This window comes from Drosophila innubila (assembly GCF_004354385.1).
Source record: "Drosophila innubila isolate TH190305 chromosome 3R unlocalized genomic scaffold, UK_Dinn_1.0 2_E_3R, whole genome shotgun sequence".
In the NCBI taxonomy this organism is placed as follows: domain Eukaryota; kingdom Metazoa; phylum Arthropoda; class Insecta; order Diptera; family Drosophilidae; genus Drosophila; species Drosophila innubila.
Genome location: NW_022995380.1, coordinates 7,025,014 through 7,048,190, shown reverse-complemented (window position 1 = coordinate 7,048,190; position 23,177 = coordinate 7,025,014). Strand labels below are relative to the sequence as shown.

The 23,177-nt window shown below is 37.0% G+C and overlaps 6 protein-coding genes across 10 annotated transcripts; 1 reads left to right on the top strand and 5 right to left on the bottom strand.

The window, feature by feature from the left end:
• Positions 1-938: 938 nt before the first annotated feature.
• LOC117792496 lies at positions 939-1,746 on the bottom strand. The gene is made up of 2 exons (XM_034632664.1): positions 1,366-1,746; positions 939-1,295 (listed from the first exon to the last, which is right to left on the bottom strand). The coding sequence occupies exons 1-2, from the start codon at positions 1,729-1,731 to the stop codon at positions 999-1,001; spliced, it is 663 nt and encodes a 220-aa protein (XP_034488555.1). The 5' UTR covers positions 1,732-1,746; the 3' UTR covers positions 939-998.
• A 2,172-nt stretch (positions 1,747-3,918) lies between these two features.
• LOC117792431 lies at positions 3,919-6,215 on the bottom strand. Its single transcript, XM_034632582.1, has 3 exons — positions 6,179-6,215; positions 4,254-4,432; positions 3,919-4,183 (listed from the first exon to the last, which is right to left on the bottom strand). Exons 1-3 carry the CDS (start codon positions 6,213-6,215, stop codon positions 3,962-3,964), a joined length of 438 nt encoding a protein of 145 aa, XP_034488473.1. The 3' UTR covers positions 3,919-3,961.
• A 651-nt stretch (positions 6,216-6,866) lies between these two features.
• Positions 6,867-9,983, bottom strand: LOC117792497. 3 transcript variants are annotated; one of them, XM_034632667.1, is made up of 2 exons: positions 9,579-9,947; positions 6,867-7,131 (listed from the first exon to the last, which is right to left on the bottom strand). In XM_034632667.1, exons 1-2 carry the CDS (start codon positions 9,942-9,944, stop codon positions 6,910-6,912), a joined length of 588 nt encoding a protein of 195 aa, XP_034488558.1. In that variant the 5' UTR covers positions 9,945-9,947; the 3' UTR covers positions 6,867-6,909. The 3 variants fall into 3 exon arrangements, with proteins under 3 accessions (XP_034488558.1, XP_034488556.1, XP_034488557.1); XM_034632665.1 differs by lacking the exon at positions 9,579-9,947 and adding an exon at positions 7,202-7,614; XM_034632666.1 differs by lacking the exon at positions 6,867-7,131 and adding an exon at positions 9,096-9,508 and having other exon boundaries at positions 9,579-9,983.
• Positions 9,984-12,882: 2,899 nt separating this feature from the next.
• Positions 12,883-17,565, bottom strand: LOC117792492 (protein CLEC16A homolog). Of its 2 annotated transcripts, XM_034632657.1 has the most exons (12): positions 16,928-17,565; positions 16,722-16,861; positions 16,515-16,663; positions 16,309-16,451; positions 16,164-16,250; positions 15,297-16,093; positions 15,119-15,121; positions 14,909-15,025; positions 14,324-14,785; positions 13,707-14,259; positions 13,430-13,648; positions 12,883-13,368 (listed from the first exon to the last, which is right to left on the bottom strand). In XM_034632657.1, exons 1-12 carry the CDS (start codon positions 17,131-17,133, stop codon positions 13,029-13,031), a joined length of 3,216 nt encoding a protein of 1,071 aa, XP_034488548.1. In that variant the 5' UTR covers positions 17,134-17,565; the 3' UTR covers positions 12,883-13,028. The 2 variants fall into 2 exon arrangements, with proteins under 2 accessions (XP_034488548.1, XP_034488549.1); XM_034632658.1 differs by lacking the exon at positions 15,119-15,121 and having other exon boundaries at positions 13,029-13,368; positions 16,928-17,133.
• A 48-nt stretch (positions 17,566-17,613) lies between these two features.
• LOC117792495 (tetratricopeptide repeat protein 1) lies at positions 17,614-18,704 on the bottom strand. The gene is made up of 2 exons (XM_034632663.1): positions 18,039-18,704; positions 17,614-17,978 (listed from the first exon to the last, which is right to left on the bottom strand). The coding sequence occupies exons 1-2, from the start codon at positions 18,596-18,598 to the stop codon at positions 17,690-17,692; spliced, it is 849 nt and encodes a 282-aa protein (XP_034488554.1). The 5' UTR covers positions 18,599-18,704; the 3' UTR covers positions 17,614-17,689.
• Positions 18,705-19,164: 460 nt separating this feature from the next.
• Positions 19,165-21,215, top strand: LOC117792494 (methionine synthase reductase). 2 transcript variants are annotated; one of them, XM_034632662.1, is made up of 2 exons: positions 19,165-19,336; positions 19,401-21,215. In XM_034632662.1, exons 1-2 carry the CDS (start codon positions 19,211-19,213, stop codon positions 20,664-20,666), a joined length of 1,392 nt encoding a protein of 463 aa, XP_034488553.1. In that variant the 5' UTR covers positions 19,165-19,210; the 3' UTR covers positions 20,667-21,215. The 2 variants fall into 2 exon arrangements, with proteins under 2 accessions (XP_034488553.1, XP_034488552.1); XM_034632661.1 differs by having other exon boundaries at positions 19,165-19,338; positions 19,391-21,215.
• Positions 21,216-23,177: the final 1,962 nt, after the last annotated feature.

Here is a 23,177-nt window from a genome sequence, read left to right as displayed (position 1 = left end):
CATTATTTACTGTCGCTGATATATACAGCTAATATGGAAAATTTGCTACGACTGTCCGATCAGATCGAGTTATATACCGGTTCATGATACGGAACGGTATACTGGCTCATTAGATAAGGGGGTGTAAGTGAGAGGGACAAAATTTAAACAATCGCAACTAATGGCCTCATTACCAAAGGCCAACCCCATAATGGTTGGGGCCTTTTGGTAAATTTTAATTTTGATCACTATAATCCGACAACTGATTCAAAAGATAATTAAATTTGAAATATTTAGTGGCCTTCTCAAAATTAAATGAAAATTCAGTTTGTTTGTTTGATTGGGTGTCTGATATTACAAATATCTGTTAAGATTTGCTATCTTAAGATATTAACAAATAAGTGTATATATACATATTACGTAGAGTTGTAATATAATATGACAGCGGCAAAAAGTGTCCTATCAGCAAACCTGTGTAGGAGACAGCTTTTGCGCGGCAAAAATAACCAGTGCTACCAGAAAGTTTTGTTTTGCGTTGTAAAATTAGCCAGTGTTGTCAGACCGTTTTTTTTAATTCGGGCTTAAACTAGTTTAAATTATTTAAATTAGTTGTGCCTTTCTGCAACGCATAATAAGTTTATGTGGTATTTTTCTCTTTATTACTAAAGAAACAATTTTTTCTTAAATAAGAAAGAAATTTAACAAATAAAATTACATATTTTACTATCTGCCTGCATTATTAATAAAGAGTTACAATGTCAAAAGCAATGGCCAAAATTCCTGATATCACACAAAAAATACCTCTACACGAGGTAAAAGTCTAGTGACAATAGTATATTCTAGCCCCGAAATTTCTGAGATTCAATTTTGTGATGAACAAAATTAAGTCTAATATTAAAATTTAAAATTGGCATTCGGCACTGCGCAAATTGGATATCAGAAATTGTTGGTCTAGAATATGCTTTCGTCAATAGACTTTTACCTCGTGTAGAGGTTTATTGTGTGTTACTTTTAACCCTTTATATTTGGGGACAAACGGGACATATGAAAGGAACATCAGGAGCTGGCGTAGTTGTCGTATCAGTTGGAACTGGGGATGGAGCTGGTGTGGTGGTCGTTGGCACAGGGGTGAATCCCTTTAAGCACTTTTCTAACTCAGCATAGATTATGTCAAGCTGCTCTTTATTGGCACGTCTCGCTTTGGTGGTACAGAAGTCTTGATCGACGTCGATTAAACGGTATTGCTTACGCACCTCGGCCAACAGATCCACCGATTTTTCTTTGATTTTTAGCATGGATTTTTCACCAGCGACACTCTGTAATAGGTGGTCACAATTAAAATTTAAGATTGTGTTTTAAGAATCACATCGAGCTATTACAACTTACTGCATTCCGGTAGCACTCGAAGAATTCAATTGAGTTGGTATGCTCACTGCAAGTGCTAGTAGTTCCGCAGATCTCTTTGGCAGCATCATCAATTTGAGTGCGATCCTTTTGGATGGTACCATCGACTTCCGCGTGGGCTTGTTCACTAACATCCAAGCAGTGTTGGTAGGCCGCTTGATACTGAATACCCAATTCATTTATCAGTGGCAAATAGTAATTAAAGCAATCGTTCTTTCTTTGTGGGTCTTGCCTAGAAATCGCGTTCTCGAGCATTAACGTCATCAGGCGATATTCGGACAAATCGTTTTGGGGATTAGCTTGGCTCAGGCCAATGGCCATAAGCAACACACACACTTTCAAATACATATTTAAAAAAAAAATAACTTTTTCTTTAAATCGATTGATTTGTTTGGCTTGACCATCGATTTTTTTATAGAGCTTAAACTCGGCCGATTTTCATATTTATAGGTAGCTATCCCCTTATCACTGTCGGCTGGCAAACAAAAATTACCGGTGAAAAACACTTTCGGAGAAACAATTTAATCTTTCTGTCAACGTCACAAATAATCTTAGGAATTGAATTGCTTCTCGTGAAAATCTTGCTTATTTTAAATAACATTTCTATATTAGTCTTCTAAGAAAATCTATACATGTATTGTAATCACTTTACAATTCGAAACGAGTTAGATAACCCACACATGTGGGCATTTCATAGATCATTTTTAAAAAAAAACTATTACCAAGGGATTTTTATGTACGGTGACATCTTCGTTGACAGCTGAGTTCAAAGTGAATTTACAAAGTGATGTCTTCACACCAGTTGGTTTCTTTTAAAACCGCAAATGTTTGACACTTTTGCAGGCAAACGTCGTTTGCCATCTCATTTTAGTGCTTGCCGAAATAGCGAGATGACAATAGTTTATTGGACCTTAGCACATCGACGACATCACCTAATAGTAAATACATCTTGGGCTGAGGTATTTAAACTGTCAAAAGTGAATCGACTCTCAGAGAGAATTGTGTCAACCACGTCACCTTATATTAATACACCTTGGCATAGACCATGATGCAATTATATTATACAAGGTGGAGTCTTCACTCACCACAGGAGCCAATTTTTATTCACCACACTGCACACTGGGCCAAATCACGAAATATTTGGCATAAAGTTGATAATTTCATGAAAATAAAACAAAAATTTTAGTATAACGTAATCAAAATACTTTATCTATGAATAATTGATAATTATTTTCGCTATTACTGCAACTGTGCAAATTTTATCGGGCTTCAAAGTCAGCACACTTTTGGAGCAAATCTAATTGTTAATATTGGATATTGAAGGTCAGGGAATGTAGAATGGATAAACAAAAAAATTTTTTGTTAGCAATTGTTATTTGTGATTTATTAGTATTGTTCTATTTTGTCAAAAAATGAAGAAAATTCAAGAAAAATGCTCGTTTTCTGTGAAGTAAAAACTATCTTTTTGCGGGCTTCTGCGATCTGTAATGTATGTTAAATTAAAGTAGTAAGTGTCGATCAATAAATGTTTGTAATGCTTTTTGCGGTCTTTTCGGTACTTTCAATTTGCAGGTAAGCTTGAGTTCTCTCACGCAACGCTGCTGAACGATTGTTCTACAATATTCGAACATATATGTAGTTTTTATCACCTAAAAATTAGTCATAATTCACTTAATATATATATGTATTCATATTTATGACTATTTTCATTAACAAAAATAATTAAAAATCTCAATTACCTTGGTAATTTCCTTAATACAAGAAAATTACGAATCCGCAATGAGGTCTTATATGAGCGGTCAGGGTAGGAGTGGTCAAATGAAGTCCAAATTTTGCTTACCATATTTATTAAATATGCCAACTTCAATTTAAAACATTACCTTATCCATGATTGTGTCATCAGCCATACTTTGGACCGCTGACCCACTCCATGGCGTCTAATCGTCGATAACAGCAATAATTTATCCTTAATTGTCCCCATTTACGAAAAACCAAATCAAACCAGTTTGAATTGGTGCGCGCACATCCAGAATGCAGCTCTGAGCATCCGTGAATTAAATTATTTTTAAAATGTTAAATGAATGAATGAATTTTAAATTTGAATCTTAATTTGTAATAAATTTATTAAAATCTTTAATTTTGACTTCGGAAATACATATTTTCGAAAAATAATTCACAGACATTTTATGAACTCCGAAATTTTCTTAAAACCATTTCTTTGAAAAACCTCTAGAGATTCGTGGTGTGTGATATACAGTGAAAAAAATTCTAAGGCCCACCCCCATCGCACAACGCTGTCTACGCCCTTGGTTATATTAAACTAAAATTCAGTTATTCAGGTGAATTTTCAACGAGGTCAACACAAAAGATATTGTTTTTATTCAATTCAAATGCTTTTTATTTAATTATATTAGAGAATGAAGTTCATCTAGAAAGAAGGACAAAAGAGTAAATGGTATCTAACAGCGCTAGGTATTTCATATTCGTGACCTCTCGACTGGATCCTTTTTAATTGATTTTTTTATTGCTTGCAGACTCGTCTTGTATATACTTTTAAGACTTCCATTTGAGAGAGATCCTAAGGAGCTGGTGTGGTGGTCGTTGGCACAGGGATCACTCCCTTTAGACACTTTTCTAACTCAGCATAGATATTGTCAAGCTGACCTTTATTGGCACGTTTCGCTTTGGTGGTACAGAAGTCTTGATCGACGTCGATTAAACGGTATTGCTCACGCACCTCGGCCAACAGATCCACCGATTTTTCTTTGATTCTTAGCATGGATTTTTCACCAGCGACACCCTGTAATTGGTCATCAAAATTAAAATTTAAGATTGTGTTTTAAGAATCACATCGAGCTATTACAACTTACTGCATTCCGGTAGCACTCGAAGAATTCAATTGAGTTGGTATTCCCACTGCAAGTGCTAGTAGTTCCGCAGATCTCTTTGGCAACATCATCAATTTGAGTGCGATCCTTTTGGATGGTACCATCGAATTCCGCGTGGGCTTGTTCACTTACATCCAAGCAGTGTTGGTAGGCCCTTGATACTGAATACCCAATTCATTTATCAGCGGCATATAGTAATTAAAGCAGTCGCTCTTTCTTTGTGGGTCTTGCCTAGAAATCGCGTTCTCGAGCATTAACGTCATGAGGCGATTTTCGGACAAATCGATTTGGGGATAAGCTTGGCTCAGGACAAAGGCCATAAGCAACACACACACTTTCAAGTACATATTCAAATAAAAAATAACAGATTATTTTGAATACTTTGATTTGTTTGGCTTGACCGTCGGATTTGTTATAAAGTTCAACGCTGCCGACTTCCGTATTTATAGGTAGCTATTCCCTTATTCATGTTGACTGGCAATCAATGATTAGCGGAAAATAACACTTCCGTAGAATCCATTTAACCTTTCTATCAACAACAAGATTAATCTTAGGAATTGAATTGCTTCTCGTGAAAATCTTGCTTATTTTAAATAACATTTCTATATTAGTCTTCTAAGAAAATCTATACATGTATTGTAATCACTTTACAATTCGAAACGAGTTAGATAACCCACACATGTGGGCATTTCATAGATCATTTTTAAAAAAAAACTATTACCAAGGGATTTTTATGTACGGTGACATCTTCGTTGACAGCTGAGTTCAAAGTGAATTTACAAAGTGATGTCTTCACACCAGTTGGTTTCTTTTAAAACCGCAAATGTTTGACACTTTTGCAGGCAAACGTCGTTTGCCATCTCATTTTAGTGCTTGCCGAAATAGCGAGATGACAATAGTTTATTGGACCTTAGCACATCGACGACATCACCTAATAGTAAATACATCTTGGGCTGAGGTATTTAAACTGTCAAAAGTGAATCGACTCTCAGAGAGAATTGTGTCAACCACGTCACCTTATATTAATACACCTTGGCATAGACCATGATGCAATTATATTATACAAGGTGGAGTCTTCACTCACCACAGGAGCCAATTTTTATTCACCACACTGCACACTGGGCCAAATCACGAAATATTTGGCATAAAGTTGATAATTTCATGAAAATAAAACAAAAATTTTAGTATAACGTAATCAAAATACTTTATCTATGAATAATTGATAATTATTTTCGCTATTACTGCAACCGTGCAAATTTTATCGGGCTTCAAAGTCAGAACACTTTTGGAGCAAATCTAATTGTTAATATTGGATATTGAAGGTCAGGGAATGTAGAATGGATAAACAAAAAAATATTTTGTTAACAATTGTTATTTGTCATTTATTAGTATTGTTCTATTTTGACAAAAAATGAAGAAAATTCAAGAAAAATGCTCGTTTTCTGTGGAGTAAAAACTAACTTTCTGCGGGTTTCTGTGATCTTTAATGTATGTTAAAATAAGATAGTTAGTGTCTATTTATTAATGTTTGTAATGCTTTTTACGGCTTTTTGCGGTATTTTCGGTACTTTCAATTTGCAGGTAAGCTTGAGTTCTCTCACGCAACGCTGCTGAACGATTGTTCTACAATATTCGAACATATATGTAGTTTTTATCACCTAAAAATTAGTCATAATTCACTTAATATGTATTAATATGTATTCATTTTTATCACTATTTTACATTAACAAAAAAAATTAAAAATCTCAATTACCTTGGCAATTTCCTTAATACGTGAAAATTACGTATCCGCAATGTGGTCTTATCTGAGCGGTCAGGGTAGGAGTGGTCAAATGAAGTCCAAATTTTGTTTACATATTAAGCTTACTATATTTATAAATTATGCCAAGTTTCATTGAAAACATTACCTTCCTCGACCTCATCTATGATTGTGGCATCAGCCATACTTCGGACCGTTGAGCCACTCCATGCCGTCTAATCGTCGATAACAGCAATAATTTATCCTTAATTGTCCCCATTTACCAAATACCAAATCCACCCAATTTGTATTGGTGAGTGCACATCCATAAGGCAGCTCTGAGCACCCCTGAATTAAATTATTTTTCAAATGTTAAGTGAATGACTGAATTAAAATTTTTGAATCTTAATTTGTAATGATTTTATTAAAATCATTAATTTTGGTTTAAATTTGAAATTAACTTATGACAGTCGACTTAGTGACTTCGGATATACATTCATCCGAAAAATGAAATCACTGACATTTTATGAACTCCGAAATTTTCTTAAAAGCATTTATCTAGCAATCTCTAGAGTTTCGTGGTGTGTGATATACTGTGAAAAAAAATTCTTAGGCCCACTCTACGCCCTTGGTTATATTAAATTTAGATTGAGTTATCCAGGTTAATTTTCAACGAGATCAATACAAAAGATAATGTTTTCGTTCAATTCAAATGCTTTTTATTTAATTATATTAGAGAATGAAGTTCATCTAGAAAGAAGGACAAAAGAGTAAATGGTATCTAACAGCGCTAGGTATTTCATATTCGTGACCTCTCGACTGGATCCTTTTTAATTGATTTTTTTATTGCTTGCAGACTCGTCTTGTATATACTTTTAAGACTTCCATTTGAGAGAGATCCTAAGGAGCTGGTGTGGTGGTCGTTGGCACAGGGATCACTCCCTTTAGACACTTTTCTAACTCAGCATAGATATTGTCAAGCTGACCTTTATTGGCACGTTTCGCTTTGGTGGTACAGAAGTCTTGATCGACGTCGATTAAACGGTATTGCTCACGCACCTCGGCCAACAGATCCACCGATTTTTCTTTGATTCTTAGCATGGATTTTTCACCAGCGACACCCTGTAATTGGTCATCAAAATTAAAATTTAAGATTGTGTTTTAAGAATCACATCGAGCTATTACAACTTACTGCATTCCGGTAGCACTCGAAGAATTCAATTGAGTTGGTATTCCCACTGCAAGTGCTAGTAGTTCCGCAGATCTCTTTGGCAACATCATCAATTTGAGTGCGATCCTTTTGGATGGTACCATCGAATTCCGCGTGGGCTTGTTCACTTACATCCAAGCAGTGTTGGTAGGCCCCTTGATACTGAATACCCAATTCATTTATCAGCGGCATATAGTAATTAAAGCAGTCGCTCTTTCTTTGTGGGTCTTGCCTAGAAATCGCGTTCTCGAGCATTAACGTCATGAGGCGATTTTCGGACAAATCGATTTGGGGATAAGCTTGGCTCAGGACAAAGGCCATAAGCAACACACACACTTTCAAATACATATTCAAATAAAAAATAACTTTTTCTTGAATCCTTTGATTTGTTTGGCTTGACCGTCGGATTTGTTATAAAGTTCAACGCTGCCGACTTCCGTATTTATAGGTAGCTATTCCCTTATTAATGTTGACTGGCAATCAATGATTAGCGGAAAATAACACTTCCGTAGAATCAATTTAACCTTTCTATCAACAACAAGATTAATCTTAGAAATCTTCTCGTGAAAATCTTGCTTATTTTAAATAACGTTTATATATTATTCTTCTTAGAAGTTTTGTGTACATATATTGTAACCACTTTACTTTACGAATCGAGGTAGATAACCCACACATGTGGGCAAAAAAATATTAAGCACGCGATAGTTGAGAGGACACGACTACAATATAACTTACGCCTAGACCCTTAGTTAACCTACCCCGTTTTTCCCAGTCTAATAGGATATACACATGGGCAATCCCAGGTTCGCGAGCGCAACATTCGTACGACTTTTAAGCTAAAACCAGGTAGCTGCGCCCCCTGCTCGCTTCGCTCGCAATGAGGTGCGGTTCGTGCATAATCTTTTCTTAATTGAGTTCTCAGTTTATTAACCGTTTCCGCTGAGATGGACCTATTCAATGTGTCATATATAACACATGTCACTGTGGTACTATTCTTAAAATGTACAGAAAATCTGAACAAAATTATTAATAATTGAAATACATATATGGGAAAAAAAATTTTAAAATTAAAATTTAATTTAAAATGTAGAAATTAAATAAATTTTATTTAATTCAATAATTTTGAAATGTTGTTTATTTTGGGGTTAAGACCAAGGGATATTTTTGTACGGTGACGTCTTCTTTGACAGCTGAGTTCAAGGTGAATTTTCTATAGGTGATGTCTTCACCATAGTTGGTTACTTTGAAAATCGCTAATGTTTGCACTTTTGCAGGCAAACGTCGTTTGCTATCTCATTTTAGTGCTTGCCGAAATAGCGGGATGAAAATAATTTATCGGACCTTAGCACATCGACGACATCACCTAATAGTAAATACAAGTTTCATTAAAAACAATACCTTCCTCGACCTCATCTATGATTGTGGCATCAGCCATACTTTGGACCGTTGATACAGCAATAATTTATCCTTAATTGTCCCCATTTACCAAAAACCAAATCAACCCAATTTGTATTGGGGAGTGCACATCCATAAGGCAGCTCTGAGCATCCCTAAATTAAATAATTTTTAAAATGTTAATTGAATGAATGAATTTTAAATTTAAATCTAAATTTGAAATGAATTTATTAAAATCTATAATTTAGACTTCAGAAATACATATTTTCGAAAAGTAATTCACAGACATTTTATGAACTCCGAAATTTTCTTAAAACCATTTCTTTGAAAAACCTCTAGAGATTCGTGGTGTGTGATATACAGTGAAAAAAATTCTAAGGCCCACCCCCCATCGCACAACGCTGTCTACGCCCTTGGTTATATTAAACTAAAATTCAGTTATTCAGGTGAATTTTCAACGAGATCAACACAAAAGATATTGTTTTTATTCAATTCAAATGCTTTTTATTTAATTATATTAGAGAATGAAGTTCATCTAAAAAGAAGGACATAAAAGTTAAAGCTAGGTATTTCATAGTCGTGCCCTCTCGACTGGATCCTTTTTAATTGATTTTTTTAATGCTTGAAGACTCGTCTTGTGTATACTTTTAAGACTTCCATTTGAGAGAGATCCTAAGGAGCTGGTGTGGTGGTCGTGGGCACAGGGATCACTCCCTTTAGACACTTTTCTAACTCAGCATAGATATTGTCAAGCTGCTCTTTATTGGCACGTTTCGCTTTGGTGGTACAGAAGTCTTGATCGACGTCGATGAAACGGTATTGCTCACGCACCTCAGCCAACAGATCCACCGATTTTTCTTTGATTCTTAGCATGGATTTTTCACCAGCGACACTCTGTAATTGGTGGTCACAATTAAAATTTAAGTTTGTGTTTTAAGAATCACATCGAGCTATTACAACTTACTGCATTCCGGTAGCACTCGAAGAATTCAATTGAGTTGGTATGCTCACTGCAAGTGCTAGTAGTTCCGCAGATCTCTTTGGCAACATCATCAATTTGAGTGCGATCCTTTTGGATGGTACAATCGACTTCCGCGTGGGCTTGCTCACTGATATGCAAGCAGTGTTGGTAGGCCCCTTGATACTGAATACCCAATTCATTTATCAGCGGCATATAGTAATTGAAGCAATCGTTCTTTCTTTGTGGGTCTTGCCTAGAAATCGCATCCTCTAGCATTAACGTCATGAGGCGATTTTCGGACAAATCGATTTGGGGATTAGCTTGGCTCAGGACTAAGGCCATAAGCAACACACACACTTTCAAATACATATTCAAATAAAAAATAACTGTTTATTTTGAATACTTTGATTTGTTTGACTTGACCGTCGGATTTGTTATAAAGTTCAACGTTGCCGACTTCCGTATTTATAGGTAGCTATTCCCTTATCAATGTCGGCTAGCAAACAAAAATTACCGGTGAAAAGCACTTTCGTAGAATCAACTTAGCCTTTCTATCAACAACAAGATTAATCTTAGAAATTGAATTGCTTCTCGTGAAAATCTAGTTGATTTTAAACAACTTTTTTATGTTATTCTTCTAAGAAGATTTGTATACATATATTGTAACCACTTAACATTACGAATCGAGGTAGATAACCCACACATGTGGGCATCACTTGATCACTTAAAAAAAACTATTACCAACTAAGCACGCATTAGTTGAGAGGACACGACTACAATATTGCCCACACCCTTAATTAACCTATCCCGTTTTTCCCATTCTAATACTATACACACATGGGCAATCCCAGGATCGAGAGCGCAATTTCTAACGACTTTAAAGTTAGCAAGCGTTTCAGTCTAGCGCACTCGACAGTAGGATATCCTGTACCTAGGCTCTTATATGCCGCTCGGGACGCCAAAAATTTGATACCCTTAACTCTGTGTTACATTTACGACTGATTTTTCCGATGAAAGCTATATGATATAGAGGACCTAATTGAGCCAAATTTGGTCAGGATATAAAAAACCAACAAAAATGCTTAAACTGTTAGATTGGTTGAAGTTTTTCATACTAAGACTTGATTATCGACTGAGCGTTTCTATGGCAGCTTAATGATATAGTTGACCAATTTTAAGCAAATTTTGTCAGGATGTATAAGACCAATTTAAATGCCTTTTTTCGGATTGGTTAAGATATCTCAAAACTAAATTGTTATACTGTAACTAGAGACCAATCCTTCCTATGGCAGCTATATGATATAGGCCGATTTAAATATAAAAACAAACAGGAACCTACATACTAGACTTAAAGTTCCTATTTTAATAGTCATAAGACTTTAAGGTGTACACTGATAAAAAAAATGTTCTAAAATCAAGATTTTGGTCTCAGAACTAAGATTTTTGGTCTAAAAAATGCGTCGAGAACATCAAATTCTTGAATTAAGAGAACACATCTTGATTTTAAGAACATTTTAAATAAGACCAAGTTCTTATTTTAAGAATAAATGTTCTTAAAATTAAAATAAAAAAATAAAATAAATGAAAATTATTTTTTATATTTATATTTTTTTTTATTTTTGAATTTTGATTTATTTATATTTTATTCTGTTTTAGTAATTTTATAAATGTTATTTAAATTTGTTACGAGGGGGGATTCGAACCGCCGCCTACTGCTTCACAACTGAAGCGGCCTCTCTAACCAGAGCGCCACGGTGCCACCACTTGTTTGATACGAAATAGTACTTATTTATACTTTCCTAACAATTTAAGATTTTTATTCTTATATTAAGATTTTAAGATTTTTTAGATTAATAATCTTAGTTTTAGTAATTTGGTCTTAAAATAATCTTATTTTAAGAACAAAATATTTAAGATGAATGTTCTTGATTTTAGAAGTTGGTCTTTTTTTCAGTGTATGTTCGTTTGAATTCCAATAAGAGCTATATGATATATCAAACCGATTTTGACCAATATAGCACCAGCTTAACATAAATGCATGCTCTGTCAGATTAAAAAAATTAAAAAAAATAATAAATTTGAAGTCTATAGCCAAATAGTTTCTGAGATTTATATTCATTACAGGATTGAAAATGCTTCCGTTTTCCTATTTCATACATTTCAACGAATACTAAATACTTCACTTATTTCTTAAGAACCGGGTATAAAAACATTAATCAAGTTAAAGAAGCTCAGTTCCCACATCTTTGCCACCGTTCGATTCAATTACCATAAATGAAATACAAACTTAATTAAAAGTCAAAGAAATTTTAAAGAAAAAAGATATATAACCTAAATACGTCACGGGTCACCTGCTCAGAACGCTGACTTAACCAAGTGCCACACGCTTAGACTCGTGCTTAATTTAAGTTAACTTCTCAAATTATTACCTGATGGATATACAATTTTCATCAAAATTCCGATGAATAAAACCAATAACACATGGCAATTCCTAGGAGTATTTTGTTGCGCTCACTCTTCGAGTATTTGAGAAATTTAAAAAAAAGGAGCCAAAGCATGCATACGATGATGAAAAAGCTTACCTTACCAATAAAATGCTGTGCATATGATGTGCATATAAAAAGTTCTTAAAACCCATTATTAAATATATTACAAGCTTTAACATTTTTTATTATAGTATTATATAATGTGGAAGCATTTAGTGTTTTTATTCAGTTGAAATGCTCTTTGTTTAATTAATGTATAGAATAAAGTTCATATAGAAATGAGGACAAAAAGAGTGATATGGGCTTTGAGTTAGGGTATATAACTGCCCCGGGTATTTCGTAGTCGTGTCCTCTCGACAAAATCGTTTTAATTTAATTTTCTTCTTTTTTGGTAATACTTAAGCAGGCCTCTTTGGCAGCTTCATTAGTTTGGGTGCAAATTCTATCGACATCCGCGCGGGCATCTTGGGCAACATCCAAGCAGTGTTGTATCTTAAAAATTTAATTGAATCTTGTTTATTTTAAATAACAACATTCTATTTTATTTTTCTAAAAAGATGTATATATATATTATACATTATATTATATATTATATTACAAGATAACCTGCGCCCAAGCCCTTAGATAAGCTAACTCGTATTTGTCGTTACTATTAAACTTGCACTATTTTGATGCAAAAGGTAGAATCCGTCGAGATGAGATCTCTAATATATTAACACTAAACATAAGATATAGCATGTGAAAATGAATGGAAGTCTTTTTCCGTTTGCATTTACACCATATGCGACATGTTTTAAAAATGTAATTAATTTACCACCTTATCAATTCGTCAAAATAACGTTTATTGCTAAATGAAAACTAAGGGGAAACATTAGTTGGAGTAACAAAATTATAGCGACAATTAAACTTTCAAATTATGCACATTTAGTTACAACGTCATCGCAATACTAAATTTAGGAATTTATATTTAAACAGTTTCAATTGTGCCCCTGCCCTTTCGTCTACCGTCGGCAGAAGTTGCAGCATCATTATCAGTGCCAATAAAAGATGTTTCCTCGGAGCTCTGAGCCGGCGTCACTTCCCTGGCAATGGACACACCACTATTCAATTGGTTCAATATCGCGTTCGAGCCACCCAACAAGGACGGTTCCCGCGGTGAGGCACTGTGTACCGATATTTGATCGTAGTGCAGCGTCCGAGAGGGAGTATGAGAACGTGATGACGGAGTAGGATTACCCAAACCACTGCGCGAATGCGGACTGTTGTTGCGTGAGTGTTGAAAATCCTCTAGAGGAATTTCCTCCGAGCTACAAGAGAAACAAAAATGCATTAGCAACAAAGAAATTAATTGACTTATGTTATACGCACCGTGGTCTTGGCATACGTGGACTGTTTTCCCTGGATCGATTAGCGGAACTGCGCGCCTGGGAATTCTCTCTCGACTGCGAAGAGCAGTGACTGCCGCCACTAACGCTGGGAGAACGATCTCGATCGAATGATGCGGTGTCAGGACGCAGAGTCGATGGTGAACTGGAGCCAGCATTTGGACTGCGACGTCGTGAGCGACCAGCGCTTTCATTTCGAATTCTGAAATTTGAATGCGTGTTAATGGTAATGAGCATTATGATAACTACAGTAGGATTACCCATCAAGTGACCGATTGTGTGCCATTTGGGTGCGACTGATGCCGGCGCTGTTATTGCTACGAAGGACGGCAGCAAATCCTGGAACTCGATTCGCGCTCAAATTTGCACCCTTTTGCACGATACGCGTATTGCTGCAATGTGTTGATGTGCCGCAGACCGGATACAATGGGGAATCCAGTTGGCCAGGAATCTCAATAAGCTGTGCTATCTGATACATTTTCTTTTGTCGCGCCTTGCTTCGTCCCTTTGTTAGACGTTGCTTGGCAGCCATGCAGCGAATATGGTCATCAAATAGAAATTTGGCGGAGAGCAACGGTGTACGGTTGTGAGTTACGCCGCCGCGATGTACGGTAATGTGTAAACATCGGGAGTCGTCCTTATCACCCTGCACTTCGACGTCCTGCAGGAAGCCAACAAATTTGGCCACTCCCCAGCCTAGCAGCTTGGCATCAGGCTCCACAAGTATAAGCTGCAGTGCATCAATTACCAGAAAACGTCTCTGTTTGACATTGTCCTTGGACACAACAGTGCAGGCAATCAGGTCGCTATTGTCTACAAAATTAAGTGTAAATAAAAGCGGTTCACAGTTGCAATAATGATTAAATGGATTACTAACTTAGATCGAGCACATTCTCCACTTGGACAAGATTGACAACATTCGTCAGCGGCAGCAGCGATTCCTTCTCATTCAAGAACTTCTGGCATGTGCGCCGCAGGAGGAAGTAGACGCGTATGGCGCGACGAGCCTTCTCCACCTCGCCACAGGGCAGGCGCCGGGTGAAACCGATTCCCGTCAGTGGTGTGCCCGTGGGCGGCAGCAAAATGTTGGAATCCATGCACAGAAACTCAACGTTTAGCTGCGACTTGCGCATCTCGTTATACTCATCCTCAAACAGATCCAGAAATATGTCTTCCGACTTGTAAAAGTTGCGCAGCACAACCATCGACTGATTGCGCGCTCCAAAGAGTAAACCCTGCTGTGTTGGAGTTATACACGGCGCTTCATCCGCAGCGGACTTGGTGAAGGTCAGCAGCAACTCCAGTGCGATCTCAGCCGTAATCAGGCGAATCCGGCAGGCTGCAAGGGTGTAGAAATATGTGAAAGATCTCAGGCATATTTGGTATTGATATTTTGGTAGTCTTTATATAAATTATAGAATTCCGTTGCTTAAGACCTTCCAACTATCTATTATATGCTTACATGGTTGACTGGACTGCGTGATGATGTTAAGCAAATGCTCAATTAGAGCCGTCCTATAGCTAAAGGATCCATGCATGGACTTGGATAACACCTGCTCGAACCACTCGTTTTTCATGCCTGTGAAATGAGAAACAAATTTGTTGTATACTAAAATTTAAGAAAATATTGTACGGAATCAATTAGTATGGGGAATGGAGGGAAGTTACATACCATCTGGTACAGGGTGCCATAATTTACACACATTGTGGTTAAGCATATTATTTATGTAGACCAAGGACAAAAAGCATTGAAATGAACAGAGAGTTGTAAGAAAGACAGGAGGAGAATTAGCTGCTAACCAAGCTGAATGTGGTGAGTGAATGAATTAATCGATGTAGACAAAACTCACCTCGATTATGAGACATGGCGTATATGAGGCACAGGGATAATAATGCCAGATAATCATTCTCTGTGCAATCGAGAGCTTGGAGTACGGTGTCCAGAAACGGTTTAGCCATCTCAATATAGGCCTGCGTTGAAGTGGACTGCTGCAGTCGCTGCTTCTCCTCGTCTGTGATGTTCCGCAACTTGGTTGCTGCCGCTTCAGCCACTGTTTCAATGTGCTTGCTGATCGGGGAAGATGATGTGGCTGGCGTTGATTCGACTCCGCTGTCTTCACTGACAGCATCGCCCGAACTGGAGCTTGTCGTCTGGCCAATGACCGTATCCAGCGCCTGTTCGAGACTCTCATGGGGTTCACCAAAGCCCGGTACAACCACCTCGCGATGTTCCACATACGAGTTGAGTATCTCGGCGGCACCCTCCTTGAAAACGCTGTGATCACCATTCATTATGACCCAGGCCAGAGCATGTACAAGTGGTGCATGTGTCACCACAAGAAACACCAAAGATAGCAAGAAAAGTGCCACAATGGAACTAACGCGCGGATGCTGTATCTCTTGTATATCAATGTCCACATTCCGATTGAGCACGGCTGCCAGATTTTGTGTGACAACCGCCAGAGATGGCGGCGGAGGCGCCGGTGTCAATGAAAATATATACAAAGGTACAAACAACTTGTGCAACAGATGCTCGGTCAAAACTGCATTCAGGTCCTTGATGTCCAGCAGCAGAATGTCGCTTAAATAATGTAAATGATCGAGATGTTCGGCAACCAAATTGGATAGCTTCTGGTTTGACTGGTGACTATAAAAGAGAGATGTAAGATGTTAGACATGATAACAGTCTCATATTAACTAGATTTGTGTTTACATACTCAATATCTGTGCGCACGCAGGTATCCAGCTCAAGGATATGCTTGCCAATGAACCAAACCAGGTTGCTAAAGTAGGGCGCAGCAGTTCTGCAATTTGTTGTTTGATTATATGAAATGCTGTATACCTTTTAGATGTCCTACTCACTTGTCCCTAATGAAACGTAGCATGCTCGCATTTTGCACCCTGTAAACATTTAAAGAAATCGTACGCACAGCTATTCGTACCATCGACTCTGGATGGTTGAAGAATTTAATTGCCTCCGTGTAGAGGGGGAAGTCATTTGTGTGCTGATAAATGAAATCAATAAACATGAATTGTTGAATGCAACTATTATGTGTCATAAGACCCACCTCATTGTAGAAGAAATGTATGGTGTGTGTGTTCAATTTGAGACTAAGCGTTTTTAGAAAGAGTATATAATAGCCCATGACATCCTCATCGGAGAAGTCGAACTTGTGCACCATTATGGAGTTTACATGGTTATTGCTCAGCAAATAATCTGAAAAAGTAACAAATTTAAGATAGTTGTTATAAGATATGAAATCATAAATATTTACACAGCGAAGTCTCGTTTCGAATGTTCTCAAAGAGTATATTAAGAGTCTGCAGTAACTGGACGCAAACGAAACTGGAACCACCGCTCTTCTGACGCATAATGTGCAGGAAATATGATAACATGTTTTTCTCCAAGAAGAAACTGTAAAGCAGAATAGATCAATTTATAAGTAACAGGTCATAATCAATTTCATGGAGGAGTACTTACTCAAAAACCAGCGAATCATGTTGATCGCCCCAGATGAGAATCTCAGCAATGCAGCGCAATGATTCAACAAGTAGACCACGATTGCTCTCCGATACTGTTGTATTCTTCTCCAAAATGCTGTACAGGTACTTTAAGTGCTCCAGAGACAGTCGATTTTTGGGACGTCCCCCCCAAGGGCCGCCAAACCAGCTACGACTGCGAAACATTGTCTCAAGCGCAGTAAATATACATATATTACTAAACAGTCCACATCAACTTCAACTGAGTGTATTCAATGCTAACGATAGATTAGCATAAGTTAATCCATATAATTATATTGACATCCTCATCACAACACACACAAAAGACTTTCCAATACGTCATTGGCACTTTGGAGCCCTGGTATTTCCCTTGCGACTCTTGAACTCACAATGTGAATACACGTTATGTGGTACGCTTTCACAATGATCCGTCAATTAAACTAAATAAATTTTGTTAATTGGCAAAATGTAATATTTTTAATTTTCAATAAACGAATTCTTCTTCTTTCGTTTTCAGAGCGACGAAAGCAGGTGTCAAAATCAGCTGTTGCTTCAATCGTCCGGTCGGTCACACTGCGTCACCCTACAGGTCGAACTGGTCACACTGGCCGTCCCCCACCCACACCGAGTCAATCAGCTGTTCAATACAAAAATAACACATTGCAATAAGCGTTTGTTTTTTTCTACACTTTATCATCTTGATTCTCAGCATTTAACAAACATGACACCACAGTATTTTATACTAACTATTATTCTGATTAAAATTAATGGAATATGAGCCGGAATTGGGATCCTGCTGCATTTGAAAATTCGCTGTGGAGAGTCCGAAAGGTTTCAATATCATGTTGCCCAAGTCCTTTAGGCTGGACATCATTTCGGTTTTGAGTTTCTCATTGCGAGCATTGATGAGGGGAGGTAGCCGCACCTGTGCCTCTCGCGCTTCACGCTGACCCGGATCGATTTCGTAGACTCTCTTATAATCCGCCAGTGCTTCGTCCAATCTGTCGTCCTGTTCGTAAAGCTTTGCACGTCTGTTAACGAACAAGAATGAATGATTATTATTTAGTTATTTAGTCATATCAAGTACTCACCTTAATAACGCCCGCACATACTCCGGATAGAGTTCAATGGCTTTGGTGCAATCGTCAATTGCTGACTTAACGGACGACAGTTTCATTTTGGCCGCTGCACGATTTGCAAATAGCACTGCACGCTCCTTGCTGTTCGTGGATGGGCAAATGTTGAGCGCTTCAGTGTAAGCCTCTACAGCACGTAGCGCATCATCGTTTTTAAACAGTTCGTTTCCTTGCAGCTTAAGCTTGTCCGCCTTTTCTTTGTTGGCTTCTAGTGCCTCGGGACTTAAGTCTTTTTCCAGAGCAACCAATTCCTCAATAGTCAATTCTCCATCGGGTTGTAACAATTCATTTTTATCGTCTTTTGTGTCATCGTTGACGTCACTATTATCGCTATCCTCTTTGGCACTAACGGCACCCGCTCCATCATCATCCAGTCGCAAATCGCTGTTCCTTTTTACAATATCGTCGATTAATTTATCACTTTCTGACGTAGTCGTTGATAGTTTTTCAATGGGTGGATTTGGGTCACTAAGTGCGTCCTGGAACTCGTCCTCGCTACTAGCTTTCTCTGCCATGTTATAGTGCTGGTATTTAATTTTAATTATTACTCCAAATGCTTTTTATTTTGCAATGATTTGTAATTTTGTGCGTCTGCAGGTTAGAGTTGTATCCAGCACTGCCAACTCATTTGAGGTTTTTAGCGACAAGTCTATTAAATCAAGTTGGCACCACTGAAACAACATTTAAAAATCAGCTGTGCAAGTTCAAATTTCAGCCAACACTGACGGCCAATCTGCTAGCACCGATAAAAATCGCAAATTTAATCATTGGTGCCACAGAATGCAAAACCAACCGAAAAAAATATATTAAATTTGAATAAAATTCGAAATTAGATCAAATAAAGATTAAAATTTTAATGATGGTTTTAAGCTCGTCACCCCTCGGGGTGGAAAGTTAGAAAATTAATTTAATAAATAAAAATTTTAAAATTAATTTAAATTCGATAAAATTAAAAAAAAGATATATTTATTCCGAGTACCTTTTTCTGAGATGTACCTATTTCTTTGGGTAAAAAAAATCAAACCAGATCGGAAACTTTTACTGGGTGGCAACGAGAGTGAGGAAAGAAATAGATGAAAACCGAAATGCAAATTGGGTGCACACTGGTGTAACTTAAAAACATTAGGATGGTTGTTGATGTTGACCAGCTGGATAATTCACTTGTGGACATTGACGTTTATACACTGACTGAATATGTGTCCGCCAAGCCATTGGAAAGCAATCTCGAAGTGCTCTTCACCACAACAGAGCATGTAAGCTTGTCAAATGCCTAAAGATTTAATAATTACAACTTTTGTTTTATGGGCTTCGCAACAGGAGGAGAAACCATGTGCTCAGCTGAAATGTGGCGAGAATCTAAAATTCCCTTTCGCGCGCGATTCTTACTCTCCCGTAGCCGTGTCCATACTAGACGACAAGGAGCTTGTATCCGCTGATGCAGTCACAGATACAAAACGTGTTGTAGAGTTGACTCTGGATATTTCAGCTCTGGGCGATCTTCATTATGACCCAGGTGATACGGTGGCTATATTGCCTAGCAATGCATCCAAGGTTGTTGCACAGCTGTTGCAGCGCCTGGACTTGACTCAGCAGGCGGACAGTGCCTGCCATGTGAGATTGGCCGCAAATTGCACCAAGAAGAGCGCCAAAGTGCCCGCTCATATACCGGCATCTACGACTCCGCGCGAGATATTCACTCATTGTGTTGCTCTGCATTCCGTGCCACAGAAACAGTTTTTAAGTGCATTGGCAAGTTGCACCAGTGATGTCAGGGAGCGAGCATTCTTGGCCAGTCTCTCGTCGAAGCAGGGAGCTGTCCACTACCAAACGCTTATCTTGGAGCGTGGCCTGGGCTTGCTGGACCTGCTGGAGTTGTGCGCCAGCTGTAAGCCATCGCTAGCCTTGCTAATAGAACACTTACCTCGCTTGCTACCACGACCCTATTCCATATCCAACAGTCCACTGGAGGGCAAGCAGCAGCTACGAATTATTTACTCTATCCGTGCTCGCAAACCGGGTGTTACGACCAGCATGCTGGAGGTCAAGCTTAAGGAGCAGCCAGCCAGAGTGTTTGTTTACCCACGCCTACAGAATGCATTTCATTATACAGATCTTGAGCTGCCTGGCAATCAAATACTTATAGCCGTTGGCACGGGTTTAGCACCATTTCTTGGATTCCTGGCCCATAAGGAGCTATGCCAGCAGCAAGCTACTGGCCAAACATGGCTTTATGTGGGTGCCAAAACTTCTCAAGCCATGCTAAAGCAACAGCAACTGATCGCTTGGCAGAAATCTTCGGTATTGCAACGTTTACGAATGTGTTATTCCCGATCGTCCTCGGATGATGAACCGAAACATGTCCAGGAATTGCTGGAACAGGATGCAGAGGAGCTTGTGGAACTTCTGCTGCTGCCGAAAACAATTCTCTATGTCTGTGCTGACGGAGCCAAGATTTCCAAGTCCATAGATGATTGCTTGCGACGTTGCATGCAACGTGTCTTGCACCTGGACGAGACGGAGGCCGTAAAACGGCTCAAGGAGCTGCGAACGCAGGGCAAATACCGAGAAGATGTCTGGCTATAATATCATTCGAACTGCTTTCCATAAGGCACCCATAAAAGTCTTTAATCTTTAAGCTGAACGATTAAAAAATGGCAACACATTCAGATTCATTTACGTGGAATTCATAAATGATATTTGTTAGGCAATAAAGAAATAAGGTGCTTTGGTCGAATAAGTAAATAACGATATATTTAACAACACAAAATAAAAATTACAGTGCAAACTAAAATAATACATACAGATGTGCGTATAAAATTGTATATAACCCAACGATCGATCTGACGTCGGTTATTTATCGTAGTGTGTGTGCGTATAGTGTCTATATGGATTATAACTAAATATATGCATACTATCAGCTTATAAATGTTAAAAATAAATGTATAATAATAAATTGCAAGAATAATTACATTTATTACATATAATATTTGTATGTAATGTACGATTACGACTTAGTTATGCAAGCAAATTGCAAAAATGCATGAAACAATTAAATCTATTTTGTGGAATTATGTGCAAAACGAAATTGAACAAAGCACAAAATTTAATAATAATAAAAAAAACCCCTTTTGATAAAACACATTTGTCGTTATTTCCGTTTTGCATTACTCTTTTTTTTTATGTATGTATATGCATAATATTTAAGTATTTTTAACTACATTTAATCGAAATAGCGCCAATTGTCGTATGTATTTTTATGTATGTATATATCATTTGTTGTTTATGTTTTTATAAGATACGAATACAACAGATTAAGGATTTATAAAAAATTTCGTGGATGACATACAGTTTTTTTTTTTCATAGTTTCCATTTTTACAATTTGCAATAAAAATTGCGTATAAAAAATTTATGCTACTATTTATAGACTTAAGTTTCGTTACGTTGCATTTCGTTAATTGTATTCATTGCCTTTTGTTTAAACTTTAAACTTACAAATCTTTCTTTATTAATTTAAATGCGTTTGCGATTATGTATGTTCGGGTATGTCTCCGTTTTGTGCCAACTGGCTCAGAATACTTTTCCTATATGCAAAATATCCAAAATACTTGCGTTCATTTCTAATAACATAATAATAATACACTGTCCTAAGCGATAACCAAATAAATTTTTCAATTTTTTTTTTTTTAGTTTAAGCTCTAAATTATGCAAAAATGCATTACGTACTTAATTTCTGAATGTATTTTTTGTTTTGTTTCTCATATCATTATATTGAATAGCTAAAAGCCAGTACGCTCCATAAAAGTAATGAAAGAAAAGTTGGGAAAAAAAGTAGTTGAAAAATGCTAAAAGGCCAAAAGTCAGCGATATTGAAATAAAGTCGTATATCAAAATAACATCGACATTTTTAGAAAGTATATCAAAAAGATAAGAATTTAAGAACATTTTTCTCGCATTACTTAAACTAACTACCTGGTACGTACTATTATTTAGATTAAAATAGGACTTTAAAAATTTAACTACGACCGTTCTGCAGCAGCAGTCGATGGCTACTAATATCGCAATAAGAAATCTCAGCCGGCACAGTGTGTGTGTGTGTGTGTTTGGGGGAAACGAGTAAAACCGATCACTACTAAGCTACTACATAAAATATCAGTGTATATAATTGATAATTGATTTGTATATTAACAAGTAAAGAAAGCTAAGCATCGGCACACCGAAGATCTCCAATACTCTTTCCATATGTCTCGCACAGTTCTTTCTTTGCACAGCATTTAATTTCCAGGGGATTCCCACAAAGCTAGTTTTGTAATTCGAAAGCTGACAGACCGGAAAGAGTATAAAATATTTCAACTAAATCGAAAAGGCCAAAACGTAAACTCTAATTTATGTATTGAATTACACATCTTTACTTTTCACTACTCCTTTCTCTTCTCTTGATCTGTGCTATATGTTTTTCTTCGCTTTGTATTTGGCATCTGCGCAAAAATTTCCATTGGAACTAATTAGTTATGTGCCTTGTTCTAGAATATTGTATACAGTTAACTCTATATAGTAGAATTATCATCAGTTTGACACACACATTACCGTTAAATAACAGCGCTAATTATGTTGTTTTCTTCTTTTTTTTTTTTGTTTTGTTCAATTATACAATTGATATTGTATTTATGTATAATTTGTGCGCATTTGTTACGGCAGTAAATTTTTGGGCAATTCTTATCAAATTTGAATTTCGACAACTGTATCGGGGTTAGTTTATAGTTTAGGATTGATTTTAATGATAGTTTTGTACTAATTTAAATGGAATATAGAACTTTTGTCAACATTTGTTTTAGAAAATTTGTGGATATAGTTTTGTTGATCTCTAATACAATTTTGTTGTTGTCAGTTTTGTTGATCTCTAATACAATTTTGGGTAGATAATGCTGCTAACTGTTAAGATTTGTAATACGTATTTCTGCGGAATTGTTGCTTGTTAATTTTTGCTATTGTTGTTGTTGTTGTTGATGATGTGTCACTCACTGCTGCTAGCTAGTCCTAATGGCACTTGTTACACTCATTTCCACTTGTTACATTTAACGTTGCTTTCAATTCTC

What these genes read in the sequence shown, in the direction of transcription:
- LOC117792431 (XM_034632582.1), bottom strand. Translation starts at nt 6,215, where the DNA reads ATGGCTGATGCCACAATCATAGATGAGGTCGAGGAAG. An exon ending in CATAGATGAGGTCGAGGAAG is followed by an intron (nt 4,433 to 6,178) that starts GTAATGTTTTCA and finishes TTGGGTATTCAG; the next exon opens with TATCAAGGGCCTACCAACAC. An exon ending in TCGAGTGCTACCGGAATGCA is followed by an intron (nt 4,184 to 4,253) that starts GTAAGTTGTAAT and finishes GACCAATTACAG; the next exon opens with GGTGTCGCTGGTGAAAAATC.
- LOC117792497 (XM_034632666.1), bottom strand. Translation starts at nt 9,944, where the DNA reads ATGTATTTGAAAGTGTGTGTGTTGCTTATGGCCTTAGTCCTGAGCCAA. An exon ending in TCGAGTGCTACCGGAATGCA is followed by an intron (nt 9,509 to 9,578) that starts GTAAGTTGTAAT and finishes CACCAATTACAG; the next exon opens with AGTGTCGCTGGTGAAAAATC.
- LOC117792496 (XM_034632664.1), bottom strand. Translation starts at nt 1,731, where the DNA reads ATGTATTTGAAAGTGTGTGTGTTGCTTATGGCCATTGGCCTGAGCCAA. An exon ending in TCGAGTGCTACCGGAATGCA is followed by an intron (nt 1,296 to 1,365) that starts GTAAGTTGTAAT and finishes CACCTATTACAG; the next exon opens with AGTGTCGCTGGTGAAAAATC.
- LOC117792494 (XM_034632661.1), top strand. Translation starts at nt 19,211, where the DNA reads ATGGTTGTTGATGTTGACCAGCTGGATAATTCACTTGTGGACATTGAC. An exon ending in TTCACCACAACAGAGCATGT is followed by an intron (nt 19,339 to 19,390) that starts AAGCTTGTCAAA and finishes TGTTTTATGGGC; the next exon opens with TTCGCAACAGGAGGAGAAAC.
- LOC117792495 (XM_034632663.1), bottom strand. Translation starts at nt 18,598, where the DNA reads ATGGCAGAGAAAGCTAGTAGCGAGGACGAGTTCCAGGACGCACTTAGT. An exon ending in TATGTGCGGGCGTTATTAAG is followed by an intron (nt 17,979 to 18,038) that starts GTGAGTACTTGA and finishes GTTCGTTAACAG; the next exon opens with ACGTGCAAAGCTTTACGAAC.
- LOC117792492 (XM_034632657.1), bottom strand. Translation starts at nt 17,133, where the DNA reads ATGTTTCGCAGTCGTAGCTGGTTTGGCGGCCCTTGGGGGGGACGTCCC. An exon ending in TCGAAACGAGACTTCGCTGT is followed by an intron (nt 16,664 to 16,721) that starts GTAAATATTTAT and finishes TTACTTTTTCAG; the next exon opens with ATTATTTGCTGAGCAATAAC. An exon ending in GGAGAATGTGCTCGATCTAA is followed by an intron (nt 14,260 to 14,323) that starts GTTAGTAATCCA and finishes TTAATTTTGTAG; the next exon opens with ACAATAGCGACCTGATTGCC.